Consider the following 21,899-nt stretch of genomic DNA (forward strand, 5'->3'; position numbering starts at 1 on the left):
CCATTTCAAAAGAAACATCCACACGACATGCATTTGAATGTAAACTTGGATTCAAGTTTATTATAATCAGTACAAACTCTCGGACTACAAACAAGGGATATAATCATCAAACTGCAGTCCTATACAAAGTTCTAGGTCTGTTACTAGTATTCCATCAACCATGCGGTGGGCTGCGGTCGTAGTGATCCTTTCTCGCACGAGGACCTTCACCCAACATCATCATCGGCGGATGGACGATCCAAGAAGAACGTGGGTGACCTTTGCCCTCCCTTGCCTCCATGAAGACGTCGTCCACCAAGACCATGGTGCACACCACGTGCGCGTCGGCCTTGTCGCGTCAGCGGTGACGAGTCGTAAGGCACTACCCGCAGGAGTAACATGAGTGATTTTTACCCTCTCGTGCCTCTCCCAGAGATGCAGTCCTGTAGCGCCACGGTGCGCGCCGCGTGCGCCTCGGCCCTATAACGACATGGCATTGGCGGTGGCACGGTCATACCGCCGCAGCGTGAAGTCATTAGTTGCCATCGAATCTAACTCAGCTACTCTTGTTGTTCAAGCCAAGCCGTAGCCTTTGCAGTGGAGCTGATGTGCCAAGGTAAAGTAGCATTGGATGAGCCTATCCTCACCTGGTCATGGGATGACTTGGGCACATGGCTATCATCAGCGCTAGGTCCGCACGTTGCGTACAGGAACCAATCTTCACTGAAATTTTTCCTTGCAGTCACATCAGCGCTGTACGCGCTGATCAGATCGAAAGCCAATTCCACCGCCAAGCAAAGCTCTCGTGAGGAGGTCCCCGTCTCTTCCTCACACCATGTCAATTGTCATACGCGAGGAACAGGCGCACAACATATCAGTGTACCAGCCGTCGTTGTCCTCGCACACCAATCGTCGAGATGACAACCATCGTGCATAACTACTATTCGCTCGAACTTATCAGATAAAATTTTACGGACAACCAGTAATATTTTTCTCTCACAAACAAATCTGCATCAACTGCTTTTACACAAGCCAAGCCATTAGCTAGTAAAAAGTTTAAAATATATATATAACGGGGGCAACACAAGAATTGAGGTCCCTTGCATGAATAAGAATGAGAAAGAGATGCTAGGCCGAGGGCGCTGGGCTGGGGGCTGATGCGATACACTAGTCCACATGAATTCCCTATAGTTTTGATCGATGTGTTTACTAGTAGGGATGACTGAGTCAGTTTAACTAGGGAGATGAATGATGTGTTTACTAGTAGAGGTGACATCGTCAGTTTACCTAGGGAGATGAATGTTGCATTCACTACCCCAGCTAGGTTTTTTCCTGTATGCTGCAACCGTCAAATACCATTAGGGAAAGTGTTCCGTGACGGCACCTAGAGATGAATGTTGCATTCACTACCCTTTCAGTTTGAATATTAACTCAGGTCTTATATTTAGATCCAAAAAGTTTTTGGATAAACATTGTCCAATCATAAAGTAATTGGGCTTAAAAGATTCGTCTCGCGATTTACAGACAAACTGTGCAATTAGTTTTTGTTTTCATCTATATTTAATGCTCCATGCATGTGCAGCAAGATTCGATGTGACGGGAAATTTTGAAAAGTTTTTGGTTTTTGAGTAAACTAAACAGGGCCTCAATCTAGCTGAAAATAGCTACCTAGCGAGATTTTTCTTTTGAGAGGTGCTTTCCACGCTTGCCACGTGGTATGGCTACCTAGCGAGATGAATGTTGCATTCACTACCCCTACAGTTTCAACATTAATTCGATCTAGGAACTGAAAACATTACCTTGGAGAGTTGAATTTCAGTAGTGTAGTGAGTAGTATAAAAATGCCAGCGTGAAATCCAACTCGATCTTGTGTTTCTTTCGACCCAACAACTCGACCATCGATCTTCTTGATAGACACACAGCTCGATCAGGTGTGCATCACATACTCGATCGATCGATCCAGCATAAAGTTGTACGACGTCATGGTTGGCGTGATGGCTATCTCGTTGGTTGTTATTATGCTCCACCATGCACCGGTAGCGCAATGTAAGTCTAGCTACAATCGTCATCAAGGGCAATAGATGGATCTACTAGCTAGTTAGGGTCTTTTTCAGTCATCTGGTCCCTGTTTTCTACAGTATTATTGACTTATTGTTACTTCCAAATTTTGAAGTCATTCTAACTTTGTAATAGGAGGCAATATTTGTCCCACTTAGTTTGAAGATAAACGGCAAGTGAGACGGAGTACCCCCTCCTGTGCTGCCGTTGGTTAATTTGTTCAAACCAAAGCAAAACTGAATATAGATTGAGTAATTAACTTCAGGGGTGTCAACAAGTTTTATGCATGGGTGCATGGCCTAAGTGTCACAACACGATTAATTTGACATGCCGGACCTTTTTCTATGTCTAGTATCCGATCCACGTGCATGCATGCGTATTATCATATTTGTGCACGGTTAAATTTAGAACTATCTTTTTTCCTTTTAAACACACGTTAAATTTAAGAGGCAATTGCATTACTGTCTTTGTTCTGAACTCTAACTGCACGTTTGTCAATATTTTTTTTAAGTTTACATATTTGCTCCTGTTCTTTAAATCTGAACATGCCGTTTGCCCCTGCTTCTCACCTCCGTTCGCTACTCGTAAATAATGGGTCAAAAAAAAACATTGGAAAAGAAAGAAAGGGAAAAAATGATTATGTTGCCCTCCCTTATCCGAAACATTCATGCCTCCGTCTCCACTTCTCTTGTAGTCCCATGGCCGTGAGAACAGCGCATGCTAGGGGCCGGAACGGCCGACGCAGCGGAGCTGCAACGTGCAGGTGTGGGGGCGGCGTACCGGGATGGTGGCGCGGCAGGCCAGCGGCACGGAGCCCGGGGCGGCTGGCGGCTGGCGAAGCAGAGCACGCAGCGGCGCGCGGCCCCTGCTACTAGTGCGGTGCGCTGGGCCATCGGTGCGGCGGCCGGCGCAGCAGAGCAGCGGCGCGACGTGGGGGCGCAAGGCACCTGCTACCACTACCAGTGCGGTGCGCCGGGCCGGCGGCGCGACAGGCCAGCAGCGCGGGGTCGCGCGGCCTCGGCGCAGCAGACCAGCGGCACGCGGCCCTGGCTGGGACTGGGAGGCGGAGCCGGCCCTCGCTGCGGCGGGCAGGCGGCGTGGGGCAGTACGAAGCTGTAGGCGGTAGGACGTTTGCTGCAGGGACAATACTTGGGCTCCAGGTGCAGGCTTGAGTTCGATGCCTGGGCTACAATGCAAGTAGTGGCAGCGGCATGGTCGTGTGACTCGTGTCGTATGGGCATCCGATTCAGGTGAGAATTTGAGCAGCTGCATTCTGTGATTGGTTGGCTGTGAAGATGAAATGTCTGGTGAAAGAAGACGTTTTTGGATGCTCAAATGGAAGCGAGTAGGGCTCAAATGGAGCTTAGGCCCCGTTTGGTTCGCCCACTTAAACTTTTAATTTAACTCCCGTCACATTGAATGTTTGATACATACATGGAGTAATTTGCAAAATAAATCTTTTAAACCTAATTAATCTATATTTAGACACTAATTACTAAATAAGACAAAATACTTTGATAAATGTTAAACTTTAACATACCCAACCAAACACTTCCTTAATGTGTAGAAATAATAGTGTGACATGAAATGGAAAAGAGGAGGGCCGGAATGGAAGCCCAATGATACTCTCTTCGTTAACTTATATCATGTCATGCTTGAAGAATATTATATTTTGATATTTAAATAAATTTGTGGTGATGTATGTACAAAATATATCCACAATAAATTCCACATAAAAATCATATTGATTATTGGGTCATTTATGCCAAGGGCATGTGTGTCTTTTCATCCTTCACTTAACACAGTTAAGTCTCCTCCACGGAATAGGGGCAAGTGGAAGCTTCATATTCTAAAAATAAGGACAAATCTGCAAAGTTAAAAAATAGGAATAAATGTGCAATTAGAATTGAAAACGAGGGCAGTAATACAATTGACCCTAAATTTAATTAACACATATGATGTCCATATGTCTACGATAATTTTACATACTTATTATTATGTGAAGTGTTAACCTTAATATATTGTATCAGGTCGTTATCAGTTACAACAGACTTCCCTTACCATAACAAGTGACAATTCTACATCGGTCGATTTCACAACGACATTACACGAGAACAAGGTCGTGTTGATATTTTGCCACGCGACAAAGTGTGGTTCACTTTCCAAATTGGTGGACTGCTATTGCTGCACAATGAAAAAAGGAGTAGAAGAGGTGTGCTATGACACCATGGAAATATGCAGGGCCAACTGCCCCGTATGCAACCCAAAGTGTCCACCACCATAGTCGTCCCATGTCAAATGGCAAAGGAGGGTTGTTATAACATATATGTAAAAATAAAAAGTTCAACTCGAGATTTCGATCTGGACCCAAATTTATGGTGGCCCACTTTTTTTCTACTACAGAGTATATATTTTTATGGAAATCCCATCTTTATTAGGCACAAATTTGTGTGTTTTCCCGTTATGACAAGCAATAATTAATATATATTATGGTCTATTTTGATCCTACGGTCTAAAGCTACCTTCTAAACTTTAGACCATTTTAGCTCTTGAGGCTCTAAACAATTAAACGATGTCTAAAGTTCAGCTAACTTTAAAAAAAAAGGCCATTAACTTATTATACAATACAAGTGAACTAAAAGTAATCTAAAATTTAGCTCTTTAACTTTAGCCAATTAACTTTAGCTCCTTATCTACCGCTGCAATTACGTACCTTAAGAAATAGATAAGAAAAATAGCTCGAGTTATTTTCTTGTACAAGTACGTCCCCTGGCTCATGTATCAACCTGCAGCAGTGCATCTGTCACTTGTTTTACTGGTCAGACTTAGCGCGCGTCTCCAACAGCACGTGAGCTAGCTAACACGGTCACATGGAGACCCAAAATAGTTAAAAAGAAAAAAGTTAGTGTAACGAGGCTAAATATGGCAACAATACAAATCCGCTAGGTACGTGGCTACCAAAAAGAATATGTTTTGAATTCTAGTTTGGTTTTAGATAATTGATGAAATATTTGTTGGACGAATCTTTGAATCTAAAGTGTGTGACTAGATGAGATGGTCCAATACAAGTGATGGAGCAAGATGGAGTCATGGTGATAGTGGTGACCAAACTTGAAGATCAAGTGCTCTAACTTGAAAAAAAAAGAGAAAAATAAAATGGGCTCAAGACAAAGATATACTCCCTCTATCCAGTTAAGTGTCATTGTAGAGTTGGACACGGTGACTAAGAAAGCCTACTCTCTAGCTAGCAGCAGCACTAGCCACTAGCCAGTGGCCACTACAAGCTGCGCAGCTTTCATTGGGGGCTCATCTGGTGGGTGAATGGTGCCGGTTGTAGGGAGCAACATGTAGTGGGCATGTGCAGTAGATGGGCCATAGCCTAGAACGACACATTTTATTGGGCAACGCTCGGTCGCTAGAACGACAATCTTACTAGGACGGAGGGAGTATGTGATAGGGCCATTTTGTTTTGTCACTCAAAACACTAAGTGGGTGTGAGTGGATTTATGATAGATAGTCATACTATCAGAGTGGAGAATCTCGGTTAAAGTAATTATCAAGTGCCACTAGGTGAAGTGATTCGTGCATATGTATTAGGATCTAGTGTGCTAACAATTAATCCTTGTAAAATACTTTGAAAAATGCTAAAACTCATGCACAAATGATGATACACAATGTGTTTATCACTTGGGAGCAAGGGTGAAAAGATAGAAGTTGGTTTGAAGGTGGAAATGTTAATAGGATCCTCTTGGCAAGCGAAACAAGACCATTGCGAGATGGTCCTGTTGATCTGTGTTGCACTATGAGGGCTCTTGGATTGGAATTTAATATTAATCCATTATACGTTGGATCATATATTCATATATGTATGTGGGATGTGTAGCCCTCTGCATGAGCTTTCGAAAATATTGAAAATATTTGAAATTGGAGTTTGAGCTAAAAGTTAGAGTAGCTCTAGCGCTAAGGACTCTAAACAGGACATGTCTCCTAAGTCCAATTCTAGGGTACAGACCAGGTCTAGTTCGAGGGTCCCCACCTTGTTTTCTGGGTTTTGGTTGAGCACGTTTTCTTGCATTTGAAGGGATAGGACCCTGAGTTGGTCTGGTTGTAGGGTTCATTCTATGCAGTTTGATGCTTTTTTAGTGACCGTTGGGATTGAATGGATGTGTTTGAATATGGGGACACATGGTGTGATCTTAGGGTCCGGACTCTCACTGTAGCGGTCCAGTCCCAAGGTCTAGTTCCTGAGTCCAAACCTCCTCGAGGGCATAATGGCTATAACTTTTTGAGGGCTCTATAAATAGAGCTTTGGCGTGTTTGGCTCACTCTATTTGTCATTCTTACATGTGCTAACACCCTTCGAGCTGAGAAAACACCCTCCCACTCACCTCCTTGCTTGATAGTGCAAATCAAAGTGAGATTGAGTAATTCTAAGTGCATTTGCTTAATTGGTTGCATCTAGTGGCACTTGAGGATCGTTTTGCTACGATTTTCTTGTTACTCTTGGCGTTTACCGATGCCTAGATGGCTAGGAGCAGTGGTGGAGGTTTGACATGTGTTGGTGATTATTCATGGCTAGCTTTGGTGATCTTGTGAGTTGTGAGGGGTTTAGGTCTGGTAGAGCGCCAAAAGCCACTATAGTAAATTGTTCGTGTCATTGAGCTACCTCACTTATGGATAGATTCTTGCGGTGTCCTATGTGAGGACGAGGTTCATGCAATAACTTTTAGCCACAGAACCACCAATTGTTGGTCGACATAATGGGGACTAGTGTGCTGACAAATATGTGAACCTCGAGAGAAAAATCTTGGTGTCCATCTTATGATTGGAATTCTCCAAGTGTTTTTGGTATTCATATTGTGATTGGTTTATTCCTCAACACGACAGTATAACCCCTCTACTCATTCCTTTACATTCCTTGCAAAACTAGTTGTAGCAAACTCTTTAGTGTAATTAATTTTGAGAGCTTGGTTGCTTGCTAGTTTAGTATCTTCTAGTGGAGCTGTTTAGTGTAGACTTGTTGAGAGCTCTTAGTGAGTAGTGACTTAGCCTTTGTTTGTGTTTGGTGATCATAACTTGTTGAGAGCTCTTAGTGAGTAGTGACTTAGCAATAATTCTCACCTGAATTGGATAGATGGTTTGCAACCCTTATAAAGCTAGAGCAAAATTATATTTCACCATTTAGATTACTAACCACTTGTTCTAGTATATTTATAGATAATTTTTATAGACTATGCACCCCCTAGCTATTTAGAACCTTTCATGTGCCCATTAAAAACTCAATACCCACATACATGTATAAATGGGTGCTCATAGACTATTCGCCCCCTAGGCACGATAAACCAACACAGTTGTGTAGTGATTGCTTATGTTTGCCTTGGTTTTATGGACTGCGTGCAACTTCAATTGTGTATGTCTGAACGAGGTGGGACTAATATGCTTGCTGCCAACGAAGCGCTAGCACTAGAGCAAATTATTTCAGCAATTGGGACGGGAGGCGAAGCCTGCCCATAACAGGATTGGAGACTCAAAGCTGTTCAGCCTCCGAGCAAGATGACAGTAGTGGTTTCTTACATTGTTGAATGCTCTATGTAAAAATTTCTAAATATATTTAGTGAACATATAAAGTTATTCGAAAAATTTTTGTTTACATACGCATGCCTTTATCAAACCGTTAGGATGGGAAAGCCGTCATATGCGCCTCTAAATGAATCAATCTAGTTGAGACTTTGAGAGAGCTACTATTCTATGATGAAACGGGTATAAAAAAACTCATGGGTTTACTTGACCGCTTGTCTAGGGTATAGCAGTTTTTGACACCGGGTTTGAGGAATATGGCGGTGCACACATGTTCTAATTCCTCAATTTCTTTTTGGTTTCTTATACGATGGGTTATCCACAACTACCTCATCTGTCGTGAAACAATAATCAATATACTAATGATAGAATAATTTTACCAAAACTCATAGGTTGAGCATAGTTCCTCGCAAATTAAACAACTCCGATGTTCCAGCCGATCCTTGATCTTTCTGTTTATGTGCAACACTAATGGTTTTCCGGATGGATACTGTCAGCCATATTTGATACACCGTATCTAGTCAACAAACTAGAACATAATAAACAATACTCCTACATGCCTAACTCAGTAGATTAATACACGACTGACGTGCAGTGGTGTTATTTCATATTAATCAGCTTTGGCACGAGGATGAGGTTGTTAAATTTGTTATATCCCACAAGCAAACACCACGAGTCAGTCTTGGACAGTGTCCACTCATCCATAACCATGAGTTTCTCCGCAACGCATAAACGCCAACCGGCTCTGAACCAGCGCGAGACCATCACCAGAGAGGCAGCTAGCAGCAAAACTCTCAAAGAAACCTCCTGGCAGCAGAAGTCTGCAGAAGTGACGTCGCGTGCGCAGAAGTCCACGGCCCTCGCATAGCTAACGTCCGCGCCGCGCCAAAGCGACCCGCTAAACGTTCCACGTAAGTTAGCAAAGAAAGATCGAGCGACCAGTAATCGCACTCTCGCTTCGCACCGGCCCAGTCACGCTCGCCGCTGTTGTCCCCGTTGGTAAGTTCAAGTCGTGATCGCTGCCTCGCTACGACTACCAGGACTTGACCTGGAAAAAGAATAATAACGAAAGCTAGTAAGGACACTCAGACTCTATCATAGAGTCTAAAGTCATTTATTATCTCGAACAATGTGGACTTAGAGTCTAAGGCCAGTCTCAATGCATAGTTTCATGACACAGTTACCAAAACTATAAACTAGGTAACCGAGCCACATGAGTTTTATGGGGATGAAACTCCTCTCATGAAACTCCTTCATTTAATGACCTTGCCAAGTCAGCAATTTTGCTTATGTGACACCTATTTAATGTGCATGACACTCTCATGAAACATGTATTGAGACTGGCCTAAATAAAACTTGGAGTCTTATTTTTCTACCTCTTTCTTCCATAAATATACCGCCACATCAGCAAAATACCATAAATAGTATGTAATTAATTGTTTTGGACTCTGTGATAGAGTCTTGCATTGTGAGTGCCTTAATCGCATTTTCGCCACTCGTAACATTTTATATTTTCTTTCTAATTCAATCCGTTTTCTAATCGAATTAGTGCTGCGCGCGAGCCATTGGACTGAATCGGAGTCGGTCATCGCGGCCCCGCTCTCTTCGCGTATAAGAACCGCCTCGGGCACGGGACCGGAGCCGTGTAGATCGAGCTCAGTAGCAGCCAGCAGCACAGACGAGAGACGAGACCACAGGGAGATCGAGCGCGCTACGGCCGCGGCGTACGTCGATCGATCTCCGGCCGGCCATGGCGGCGGCGGTGGTTCAGCAGCACCACATCAAGGCTCCGACGCCGACGTGGTTTCTCGTCAACGTTACGCCGCCCCCGGCGCCGAGGGAGGGCGGTAAGAAGGCCTTGCCGGCCGCCTACTCGCCGCTGCTCCTGTCGCCGGCGGTGTGGCAGAGGGCGCAGGACGAGAAGAAGAAGAAGAGGAACAAGGACGACGACGCCGAGCGCGCCGTCGGCGGCGGTGGCCTGCCGGCGTCGCCGAGGATCACCTGCATGGGGCAGGTTAAGGGGAGGAGGAAGAGGAGCGGCTGCTCGAGCGCGCGCGGACCGCCGCCGCCGCCGAGGGACTCGCGGTACCGCGGCGCCGGCGGCAAGGTGGCGAATCTCTTGCTCGGGTTGTTCGGGATGAGGCGGAACGCGAGGACGTCGCGTGCCTGCGCCAAGGTCAGGGACGTACCGCGTGCCACGGCATCCGCGACAGGGAGCACTCGTGGTGTCCGTCGCGGTGTGGCCGTGGCCATGGCAGTGGGCGTGTTTGATCCGCCGTTGCCGGTGGTGAAGCGGCCGGCGACTGACGACAACGCGCCGAGCCTGTGGGAGCGGCGGCGCGGCGGCAGGGCCATAGAGGGTCTTCAGCTGATGACGTAGATCGCGGCAGAGTCGGAGCTGCTTGGTGCTTGCTGAAGGGGCACACCACCACAGTTGATGTGTTCCTGAATCCTGATTAGGACTTAACTACTCTGTAAATTTGAAGCTCACTTTGCCAAAAGATGCCCGGCAACCTGGAAGTTTCATCGTTATTGTACTCGATCGGTTATCTCATTTTGTTTGCTATTCTATTTAACATAATAAAAGCCTTGCATTGTGTGTGTGTGTTTTTTTTCCAACAAAGCTTGCATTGTGTTGACCTAGAAGCCAACTCTGTCGTGTTCTTTGGAGGAAAGAAAATCTCCATGAACAACTGAGAGTTAGTACGACTTTGCCCCGTTTATTACCAATCTGAGTAGCCTCCCCCTGCACTGCTAAATACTCCCTCTAGTCACAGTAACTTGTTTATAGAATCAAAATTGGTTGAACCTTAAGAACTACAGTTCTACAAATGATAATAACTATTGTATTGTTTAATTTAGGAAATGTGTAAATTATATATATTTATGTTCAAAATACTTGTAAATATTTTATATTCGAAATGTTTTAAGAATATATTCTAAAAAAATGTTTGTGTATTGGACTTAGCAAGATTCTACAAGCATCTGAATACAAAATGTACACAAATAACTTGAAATTTTCCAAGCTATAAATATATAAGGTAATAATAGTTAATGATGTCTGTGATTCAACCAATTCTTGTCATAAACGACAAAGATTGTGTGATTGGAGGGAGTAGAGTGATTCCTTATAAGTCATGCTCAGGAACAAATGTGAAATTTCATTATGCCATGTTTTACGATGTGGATATTTTTTCTCATACGAACTCAATTCATGTCAAATTACTACACAATTCATGCATAATTACTTGATTTCACATAGGCAGATTAATTGTTTTAGAAAACAAAGCTTAATTGGCACTATTAGAGATACTATAGATATATTCTCATTTCATTGTTTCATTCATGTCGTGATCTCAATGCATGTCATGTTTTCGTATAGGAAAAAAAACTACATAAACCTCAAACCTATGTAGGCTAAACTACTTCATCTCTAAAACTATAAAATTAAATATTCTACCTCCTAAACTTTCCAAGACCGGCTAAGTAACCCCCCAAAGCGGGTTTGGAAGGTGATTTTTGCTACAACCAAACAATTTTGTCTTTTTATTTTTTATTTATTTTGGCAAAAAGTCATAAAATAGAAAATCAAATTTTGTTAGACTCCACATGAGTATGTCTACATGGTACAAAGTTTTTTTTGTGTAGTTTTAGATCTATATTTTTTTGTAGTTAATTAGAATAATTTATAGCTATAGTTTTTATGGTTTAATTGCGGTGAACTTTTTTATGGTGGGCTAATTATTATATGGATCATGTATAACTTAGTTATAGATTTGTTTAGGTTTATGCTTGTTAAATCTTTGTTTTATCTATAATATAGTTTTATATGATTCAATGAGTATGAAACTTTTAGTATAGTTTAAGCATATAATAATTATCTCACCATAAAAATTTCACCACAATTAGGCCTTGTTTACTTCCACCCAAAATCCAAATTTTTTTCAAGATTCCCCGTCACATCGAATCTTTATATGCATGTATGGAGTGTTAAATATAAACGAAAATAAAAACTAATTACACAGTTTGGTCGAAATTTACGAGACGAATCTTTTGAGTCTAGGTAGTCCATGATTGGACAATAATTACCACAAACAAACGAAAGTGCTACAGTGTTCCGAAAAAATTTCGAGAAGGAACTAAACAAGGCCTTAGACCATAGAAGCTCCAGTTTTATAATATAAAGCTATAAGTAGTCCACCCTGCATAGTTTGAGGATTATGTAGACTTTTTTTCATATATAAAAAGAGGATAGTGCACTACAACTTTTAAATTTCGAAGTAGTATCATTGCCGTAGTACAGTGACTGCGTTTGCCATGACCAGATGTGTTGTTAATCACAGCATCTCTAATAATTTGTTATCCGGTATTTTCATTCTTAGTTTTTTAGAAAAAAACTTTCTCTAATAGTTTGACATCTTCCCTCTTTATCTTTCTCAATATTTTTAAAAATTTATCCCGAGCACGTATATATGTGCGTGGCCTAGGAGCCGCATCTAGAGTTTTTCGCCCTATATCTAGTAAAAAGGAAAAAGGCAAGGTTCTAGATGAGAAATATGCAAGAAAGAAAAATCTTGTGGAAGTATTTAAATGCGTATAGAAACAAATTTAGTTGATAAAAAACATGAGATGGATCATAGGAAAAAGTGGCGAGAGAGAAACTTTTATAGGATAAAAATATAGTAAATTCTTAGAGACGACTTGTTTTTCGTGACTCATATACTAAATATGAAGATGTCTTTGAGATAATCTGCTCGCTTTCGATGTTTGGGATAAAAATGATCTAGGGCCTTGTTTAGTTCCAAAAAATTTTGCAAAATAGGTACTGTAGTACTTTCGTTTGTTTGTGAAAAATATTGTCCAATCATGGATTAACTAGACTCAAAAGATCCGTCCCATCAATTTCGACCAAACTATGCAATTAGTTTTTATTTGCGTCTATATTTAATACTCCATGCATATGTCTAAAGATTCGATGTGACGGAGAATTTGAAAAATTTTGTAAAATTTTTTAGAACTAAACAAGGCCTAGGAGTTCACATGACCAGGAAGATCAAGTGTTGTGCCCGTCGTACGTTGCCACCCGTCAGCAAGCCGCTGTCAGCATAGAGGAAGCACGCCTCTCGAAGAAGCAGCAGGCAGCCAGCAGCCCCCGCGCGGCCACGGGGCGTGGTGGGGGCGCCAGCGTTTCTAGTTCGTGTCGGACACGAACTTACAACCACAATCTCCTCAGTCATTCCCATCGACCGCCTTAGACGAATTCGTGTCCGACTCGAACAACTAATTAATCTCGTCAGGGCCTGTTTAGATTGGGAACGAAAATTTTTTGGGTGTCACATCGGATGTGTCGGAAGGATGTCGGGAGGGGTTTTTAGAAACTAATAAAAAAACAAATTACATAGCTCGTCAGAAAACTGCAAGACAAATTTATTAAGCATAATTAATCTGTCATTAGCATATGTTGGTTACTGTAGCACTTAAGGCTAATCATGGAGTAACTAGGCTTAAAAGATTCGTCTCGCGATTCTTAACTAAACTGTGTAATTAGTTTATTTTTTTATCTACATTTAATGTTCCATGCATGTGTCCAAAGATTCGAGGGGATGGATAAAAAAATTTTGGATAGGGAACTAAACAGGGCCTCAGTTAGATTCGCGTTCGTCACGAATTCGTGTATGACTCGAATAACCAATCTCCTCAATCGGATTCGCGTTCGTGACGACGATCCCTATAAAGTCCGGGGTCCCATCGTCGCTGTCCCATACTCCCTCCCATCGACCCTTTCCTCCTCAGCATCCATCTCGAGAGCTTGCCTATAGTTCCCTGGAGCCAATCCAAGCGCACGCCGCCGCAGCAGCAGCGGTGATGGCGCTCCGGCGGTGGAAGCCCTTCTTCCCGGCGTTCGGCGTCATCGACACTGCCATCGAGGCCGCCACCGAGTGCTGCTCGCGGGACAAGTACCGGGAAGTGAGGAGCCACCTCGTGGAGATGCTCTGCGATGCCGCGGACAACGACGACGACCTTCGAGCGGAGGGGCTCTGCCGGCTGCTCGACAGGGCCATGGCCGAGGCGCTTCTGACGCTGCAGTCCGTCCCCATCCCGGTGACGCCGACCATGCTGGCGGCCACCGACGTCGCCAAGACCGTCGGCGGCCTGCTGAGGCACGAGGCCGGGTGGGTGCGCGCCCTCGCGCGCGGCATCTTGGCGCAGTGGAGGGCGTCGATCGAAGCCGAAGCCGCGTCGACCGAAGCCGAACGCGCCGCCTTGGACACGCTGTTGCAGATGTTGTGTGAGCACGAGGTGGCCGCTCCGGTCACCGGAGGATGCGTCCGCGGCGGTTGTGAGACGACAGTTCTTCAAGCGGATAGCATCAAGCAAGCCGCCAAGATGTCAGACCTGGAGTGCCCCGAGAACAAGAAGATGCCTCCTGGCGTTTCCATTGCCGGCGGCGATCGCGTCAGGAACGAGCAGACAGGGGATGCAAAGCGCAAGCACCTAGGGCCAGGGGCAGGAGGCTGCTACCGAGAAGCTGATGACGTGAAGCGGCAACGCAAGGTCCCGGAGATGGTCGAGCACAGGACGAGGGAGATGGAGCCGGAGCCGGCCATGAAGAGTAGGAGACGAGTGAGCAGCTGGAGATCGACGGACGAGAGGCGCTTCTCGACGGCGACGCGTCATAGGAGGGTATAGAGCTGTGCGAGAATCCAGGGTTGTCCATCTTTTGACCTTGTTTCTGCTTTTTTTGCCCCCCTGCTGATGATGTCAAGAAGTCAATTCTTCTGTATTCTGATTTCTGAATGTGTAAAATAATACAAACTCTTATTCTGTTGAGCGTGCATCCTGTTCGATCGATTCTGATCAAAACCTTTATGCAACCGTTTTAATCGGCATGCATCGCCTTCATCAATCAACAAGAAAAGATCCAAGAATCAGATTGGGGTAATTGGATCCCACCGATCGTGTCCCTTCACAATTGCAGCTTAGTATTTGTCCTTCTCTATACTGATGGCAATGCCTCGACGATCAGATTTGAACTTTTGAAGAACCCGTAGTAGTGGAAATAGGTTCGGCTGGAGGAGAACCTGTATCGGTCAGGATTTGAAGCCATGGCATAAGGCGGTTCGACTAATAACCTTTGCCAAACACCGGAATGCCCAGATTACACAATATGCACTGATGATTCAAGTTATGCTCCTCCTGCTCAAATCACACAAATGCATTCTATAGGTTTGCACGGGAAAGAATGCCCAAATTAAACAACCTCATTCACCCAATAATGCTTCTTACTCTTCAGGTATATAGTACTCCCTCCATCCCAAATTGTAAGTCATTTCAAGAATTTTGGAGAGTCAAACTTTTCTAAGTTTGACCGAATTTATATAATAAAATAATTATTATTATGATACCAACTAAGTATCATTAAATTCTTTCTTAATTATATTTTTATAGTATACTCACTTTACGTTACAATTTTTAGTATTTCTCTCTATAATTTTGGTCAAACGTAAAAATATTTTGACTCTCTAAGATTCTTAGAATGACTTACAATTTGAGATGGAGGAAGTAGTAATCTGGAGTGCATTTTTTAGCACATGTACAGTACAGGCGTGACAAATATGTTAATCTTCGATCCCAGCTCGCACTTACCACACAGTGCAAATTTGAACTAGGGAATAGCAAGTTGGAGTGCATTTTTGAGCTCACGTATAGGCGTGACAAATCTGTTAATCCTCTCCGAGGGTCGCACATAAACCCTGTACCACGCGCAGCTACTTCGAACAAGAAAAATGTGAACATAGGCCTTGTTTAGTTCTGAAATTTTTTTGATTTCGATAAACAAAATTTTTTTTGATGTTGAGATCGTACTACTTTCGATTATTATATTATCTTATAATTGTTGTAAACATACTATACTTTTTGTCAAAAAAAAAACATACTATACTTGTTACCTTGATTTGGTCGTTGGTGGCGTCAGACGTTTATTGCCAGCAGGTTCTGCTCTTCACCCTGTGGCCTAGTTCTCAAAAAAAAAAAATTAGCTCTGAAATTTTTTGATGTTGAGATCGTACTACTTTCGATTATTATATTATCTTATAATTGTTGTAAACATACTATACTTTTTGTCAAAAAAAAAACATACTATACTTGTTACCTTGATTTGGTCGTTGGTGGCGTCAGACGTTTATTGCCAGCAGGTTCTGCTCTTCACCCTGTGGCCTAGTTCTCAAAAAATTTCAAGATTTCACATCACATTGAATCTTACGGCATATATATAGAGTATTAAATTTAGATAGAAATATGGAGTGCATTTTTCAGCTCACGTATAGGCGTGACAAATCTGTTAATCCTCTCCGAGGGTCGCACATAAACCTGTACCACGCGCAGCTACTTCGAACAAGAAAAATGTGAACATGTGGCCTTGTTTAGCTCTGAAAATTTTTTGGATTTCGCTAATGTAGCATTTCATTTTTATTTCATAAATATTATTCAATTATGGACTAACTAGTCACAAAAGATTCATCTCGTGATTTACAGCCAAACTGTGTAATTAGTTTTTGTTTTCGTCTATATTTAATACTTCATGCATGTGCCGTAGGATTCGATATGACATAAAATTTTGAAAAGTTTTTGGTTGAACTAAACAAGGCCATAGTAGCCGCTATCTATTGCCTACCAGCTAGATAAGAATTTTTTTCGGCGCGCACGTCCTTGCCTCTTGTGTTTCATGTCGCTTTGAGCCATGACCTTTAGGTATGTGAGGCCCGTCGAACCATACATGAAAAGTTTTTAGTCTGTTTATTATCTCCTAAATCTATCAACCAATCAACAATATTTTTTTATAATAAATCAGTAAATAATAATTTCAACCATAACTTTTCAGCAGAAAGCATGGCGCATGACAATATGACACGCATTAAGAGATTTAGGCTTTGTTTAGTTGCCAATTTTTTTGGAAACACTACTGTAGCACTTTTGTTTATATTTGACAAACATTGTCTAATAATGGAATAACTAGGCTCATAAGATTCATCTCGCAAATTACAGATAAATTGTGCAATTAGTTTTTATTTTCATCTATATTTAATGCTCCATGTATGTGGCGCAAGATTCGATGTGACAGAGAATCTTGAAATGTTTTTGATTTTTGGGATGAATGGGCCTTGTTTAGTTCGCATTTTTTTTTTGTTTTTGGCTACTGTAGCATTTCGTTTTTATTTGACAAACATTGTCCAATCACGGAGTAACTAGGCTCAAAAGATTTATCTCACAAATTACAGATAAACTGTGCAGTTAGTTTTTATTTTCGTCTATATTTAATGCTTCATGCATGCGACCAAAAAATCGATGTGACGAGGAATCTTAAAAACTTTTGCGAACTAAACAAGGCCGACCTTAGGATGTTTGGTAGTACTAGATAGCCCCAAAGTAGAGTTATATGGTTCTATCATTATTGTTGATTTTCTTTCTATCCAACACTCCTCCTCGATTAACTTTCATGATACGCAAGTTCTAAAAAAAAAACTTTGATGATATGCTTGTATATGTTCGAATTCACTCCACACAGTGAATTTATTAGGCAGAATTGACGGTAGTTCGCAACGCTTTAGCATGAAGAGCTGGAATTGACAGTAATTTACACATAATTTAGCATGAATTTATCGCATAAATAAATCTTGAAATTTCTGCACGATGACTGTACTAGTACTCAACAGTACACCAGTAAAACGAACAGCTCATGCACGAGAACTATGACGCTACCAATGGTCACCAACAAAATAGCCCAGAATCTACTTCATCCCTTGCAGGATCTCAAATGCTGAATAAACACGTCGATGCACCTCTCTTGGCACGCTCTGTCCGCCACGATGTGCTGCAGCTTCCTAGCGTTGGTCGCCAACACCTTCCCCTCCTCCTCCGCCGCGACGGCCCGAACTGCTCCGGCAACGCCGTGCCGGTCGAAAGATCCGTCCGTCTCGTTCCTCGCTGCCTGCAACCCGACCTTCCACCCCTCCATGAGCCGCGCGTTGGGGCCTTGGTCGCCGAAGATGGGCAGCATGATCAGCGGGTGCCCGAACTGGAGCCCCTCGACGATGGAACCCCACCCGCAGTGCGTCAGGAACGCGCCGACGGCGCCGTGCGCCAGCACTCTGACCTGAGGAACCCACCGCGTCGCCACGAGCCCACGGTCGCCGGTGCGCTCCACGAACCCGTCGGGTACGATGCCGTCTTCTTGGACGCCGACCGGCGTCCTCAGGGCCCAGAGGAAGCGCGTCCCGGCGAGCTCCAGGCCGTGGGCAAGCTCGCGGAGCAGCTCGACACGCAGCGGCGCCTCGGTTCCCAACGCGACGTACACGACCGACTTGGCGGGCTGCGCGTCGAGCCACCGCATGGTCGAGTCGTCGTCCTCCGTGCTCCAGCTGACGCCGCGCGTTCCGTCGGGCTGCGGCGGCAGCATGCCGAGCGGGACGGCCGGCTTGCCGTAGAGCCTCGTCAGGAGCGGGAACGCTTCCGGCTCCAGCTCGGGACAGCTCCGAGCGGCGAAGAACCTGGACCTCGCCAGCGTCTGGACGAAGCGGCTGATGATGGACGGCCCCGAGTCGCCCACGGTGGCGAAAAGCTCCGCGGCCTGCTGCTGCTCGAACGGTGGTGCCGCGCTCATGGACTGGTCGATCGCCTGCCGTTGCTCCGCGTCCGAGTCCACCGGCGGCGGCGGGCCGGCGGAGCCCGCGATGCTTGCGGCGCACGGGACGAGCATGGCGCATGGAACGTTGCGGTCCTGGGCAGCAGCGGCGACCCAGTGGTGGATAAAGTCGGCGATGACCCAGTCGGGCCTCCTCCTGGCTCCACCATCCACCGCCGCGCACGCGGCGTCGAGGAACGCCGCGAACGGCGCGGCGAGGCCGTCGAAGGCCTTCCTGTGGAGCTCGAACTTGTCGTATGGCACGTCGCTGGTGGACTCGGCGCCGTCCGGGAGGCCGTCGATGCGCGGGAGCGGCAGCGCGACGAGCTCGACGAGCGGCGCCAGCGCGGGAGGCACGGACGGGAGTCGCTCGAGGTTGCGCGGCGTGGAAACGAACGACACGCGGTGACCGCGCGCGGCCAGACGCTCAGCGAGCTCGAGGCAGGGAAGCAGGTGGCCGAAAGCGAGCCACGGGAAGATGACGATGTGCATGGTAGAGTCGTCGGCCGTGTCCATTGCGAGCGGGAGTAGGGAGCTCGACACGGGAGTAGGGAACACACCAAGACCAAGGAATAAGAACAACTCCAGCCAATATGCAAATTGAGCTTTTTTTTTCATTTGTATGCTAGTCTGCATACAATAGGAGCCTAAAATAACATCAACTTCGTCCAATACCCTAACCGCTCCAGCCCAACACCCTATCCGCTCCAACTCGCTCGCTCACACGCTGTCGTCGCTGCCAGTAGCTGCACAGCGCCGCCGTCGCTGCCAGTAGCCCCACCCGCGCGCCGCCGTCGCTGCGAATAGCCGCACTACGCGGGAGCGGGAGGAAGTGGAGGTGGCGCCTGCGCACGCGCACGCGCTGGAGCCTAAGCTCTCGTCCGGGGCCACGTCGAGGATGGCGCACCACCGTCATCGTCGCGCCGCGTACAGCGTACAACTCAATGGTGACCTCGCCGGCGCGCTGCTCCGGAGAATCCTCCTGATGACGCACTGCCGTCCATAGGCGACACCGTGTAGGTGCTGCTGGAGCCGAGGAAGCTCCGGGTGAAACGCGGAGCCTCCAAACAGGGTTCACCGGCCAGGGGAGGTGCAATACAAGGCGGCCGCAGGGAGATGGAAATGGCACTAGGGTTCGCCAGGCAGGGGAGGTGGGAGATGGAAGCGGGAGGGTTGCGGCAAGCGCGGATCACAACGGCCTGTGGCCTGTGGCCTGCTCGTGAGGTGGGAGATGGAGGCCAATGGACTGCGGCCTACTGCTCGCTCGGCCTGCGGACTGTTGCGGCCTGCTGCTCGACGGCGCTCAGAGAGGAGGGGACGCTCGCATGGAGGGCGAGAAGGAGGCGGTGGGAGGGCGGCGCGGTGGCCGCGGCCGCGTCGGGGGCGCGGTGGCGTTTGGGGAGAGGGAGAGGATAGGAAGGTCCTATTCTTGAGGGTCTGAAACTAAAATTTGGGACTGCTTCTAAAATAAGAGCCTAAGGCACTGTTTAAATTGGAGATGAAAATTTTTTTGGTGTCACATCGAATGTGTCGGAAGAGATTTTTAAAAACTAATAAAAAAATAAATTACATAGCTCGTCAGGAAACTACAAGACAAATCTATTAAGCATAATTAATCTATCATTAGCACATGTGGGTTGTAGCACTTAAGGCTAATCATGGAGTAACTAGGCTTAAAAGATTCGTCTCGCGATTTTCAACCAAACTGTGTAATTAGTTTATTTTTTTATGTACATTGCATGTGTCCAAAGATTCGATGTGATGGATGAAAAAATTTTGGGTGGAAAATTAAACAGGGCCTAAGTAGAAGGCTCATTGAAGTTGTTTTTTTAATCAAACTCTTAAAATTTAGAATGAGGGACTGTTTATGGACTCCATTGGAGTTGACGGCAGGGCGAGCGGCAACGGATATTGGTTGTTCGTTGTTTTGCAGTGACGGATATGACAATATGGAAAAACACAGAGATCCTGACAGCTTTTCTCACACATAGAGATCCTGTTGGTACAATAGAAGCATCTTCGATGTTTTCGAGAAAGATAGCCAATGGTCGACAGACGACAGGCCAGCGAGAGCCGAGAGAGGAACTCGTCTCAGCGACTGAGCAGACAGCAGCAATGTGCCAATGTCAGTGACTCGGCTCACAAAATGGATTCGCATAAAAAAAAAGGTTTTGTCGTTCTTTTCCATTACGTTGGTTTTTGTTTTGGGGTCCATGGTCAGAATAAGTACAAAATAGTACACGTCACAAGATTTGAGTGGTGACTGATGAACATTATACCTGATTATACATTCTAAAAGGATTTATCAACGATTGGTGGTTCTACATATACTCCGTGAGGTTGCCTCCTAAGTGGCATCTAAAATTAAACAATCTGTTAAAAGCACCATTGAGTCGTATGATGAAAAGCGTAGTATGATGGAGGAATTGAACAGATTGTAAGACCGTCTCAATGAAGTTTTATTGGAGTTTTATGAATATCAAATATATTAATGTGATATTATATTAATGAAGAGATAGATGATAAAAGTTTTATGAAAGTAGAGAGAGTTTCATGAGGATGAAACTCTTTTGTACTGTTTTCAAAATATAAATGTGATGAAACTCTTTTGCACTGTTTTCAAAATATAAATATATTGAAAACTGAACCATGAAACTTATATTGAGATGGCCTAAGTGCTAGATGGAGGGAACGGAGGCCTAGCCTAATGGCCACTTTAAAATTAATATTGATGGTGCATTTAATGTTTTTAGGCATTGGAGTCGTTATACGAAATTGGACCAAAAGACTGGAGCTAACGGCTTGGACTTGGAGGGTCGTCTTCCAAGCATGCTGTCTGGGAGGACTTATAATTTGGAGCAGAGTGGTGCAGGACAAAGTCCATACTTGAATCAAAAGATTGAGCATGTATCCACTTACCAGAGAGACGAAGGAAGTTGGAGGTGTCTTCTCTATAAACTCATTGTGATTTTGTGAAGCAGCGTACTATAACATTTTTGTTTGTATTTGGTAATTATTGTCCAATCATGGAGTAACTAGGCTTAAAAGATTCGTTTAGCAAATTACAAAACTGTGTAATTAGTTTTTGTTTACATCTCCAACGGTTTTTACATTTTATCTTTGACAAAATATGAAATTTGCCAAGTCTCAAATCAATATAGAGAGAAGAAAAAAAGGTTACCTCTAATGGTTTGACAAAATTGAGTTGACAAAACCCAAAGTGTAGACCCAACGGTTTTTTTAAAGCAAAAATTTTCTTCATGCCGTCGACTCCAAGGTCTAAACAACAACCGGTACCAACATATAAACCCTAGGCATCATGGAAACCTGATGCACATACTGGAAGGATGACCATGGCCATGGCGTACGTACCTCCTCACAACCGGTTTGATGAAGATCGCCTCCCTCACGGCCAGCGTTGACGTACAACGATGTGTAGAACCGAAAGATCGCAGCCTCCAACTTTCTACAGGAAGAAAACGACGGCGGCAGGGGAACCACGCGCGGGGAGGGAAAACGTGCGGGGCTATGTAATGCCAAGCGCAATACACGGTTGACATATATGTCAAACCAAACCAAAATGCAAAGCTCATTTGCCAAACCG

The 21,899-nt window shown here is 44.7% G+C and overlaps 2 protein-coding genes across 2 annotated transcripts; one reads left to right on the forward strand and one right to left on the reverse strand.

Annotated features, from left to right (window-relative positions):
- LOC110436151 (shadow of prion protein-like) lies at positions 2,755-3,156 on the forward strand. Its single transcript, XM_021462456.1, has one exon. It carries the CDS (start codon positions 2,755-2,757, stop codon positions 3,154-3,156), a length of 402 nt encoding a protein of 133 aa, XP_021318131.1.
- LOC8062940 (UDP-glycosyltransferase 91B1) lies at positions 17,408-18,787 on the reverse strand. Its single transcript, XM_002466561.1, has one exon. It carries the CDS (start codon positions 18,785-18,787, stop codon positions 17,408-17,410), a length of 1,380 nt encoding a protein of 459 aa, XP_002466606.1.

Source organism: Sorghum bicolor, chromosome 1, assembly GCF_000003195.3.
Source record: "Sorghum bicolor cultivar BTx623 chromosome 1, Sorghum_bicolor_NCBIv3, whole genome shotgun sequence".
Classification (NCBI taxonomy): Eukaryota; Viridiplantae; Streptophyta; class Magnoliopsida; order Poales; family Poaceae; genus Sorghum; species Sorghum bicolor.

Coding starts and splice junctions, on each gene's coding strand:
- LOC110436151 (XM_021462456.1), top strand. CDS start 2,755: ATGCTAGGGGCCGGAACGGCCGACGCAGCGGAGCTGCAACGTGCAGGT.
- LOC8062940 (XM_002466561.1), bottom strand. CDS start 18,787: ATGCACATCGTCATCTTCCCGTGGCTCGCTTTCGGCCACCTGCTTCCC.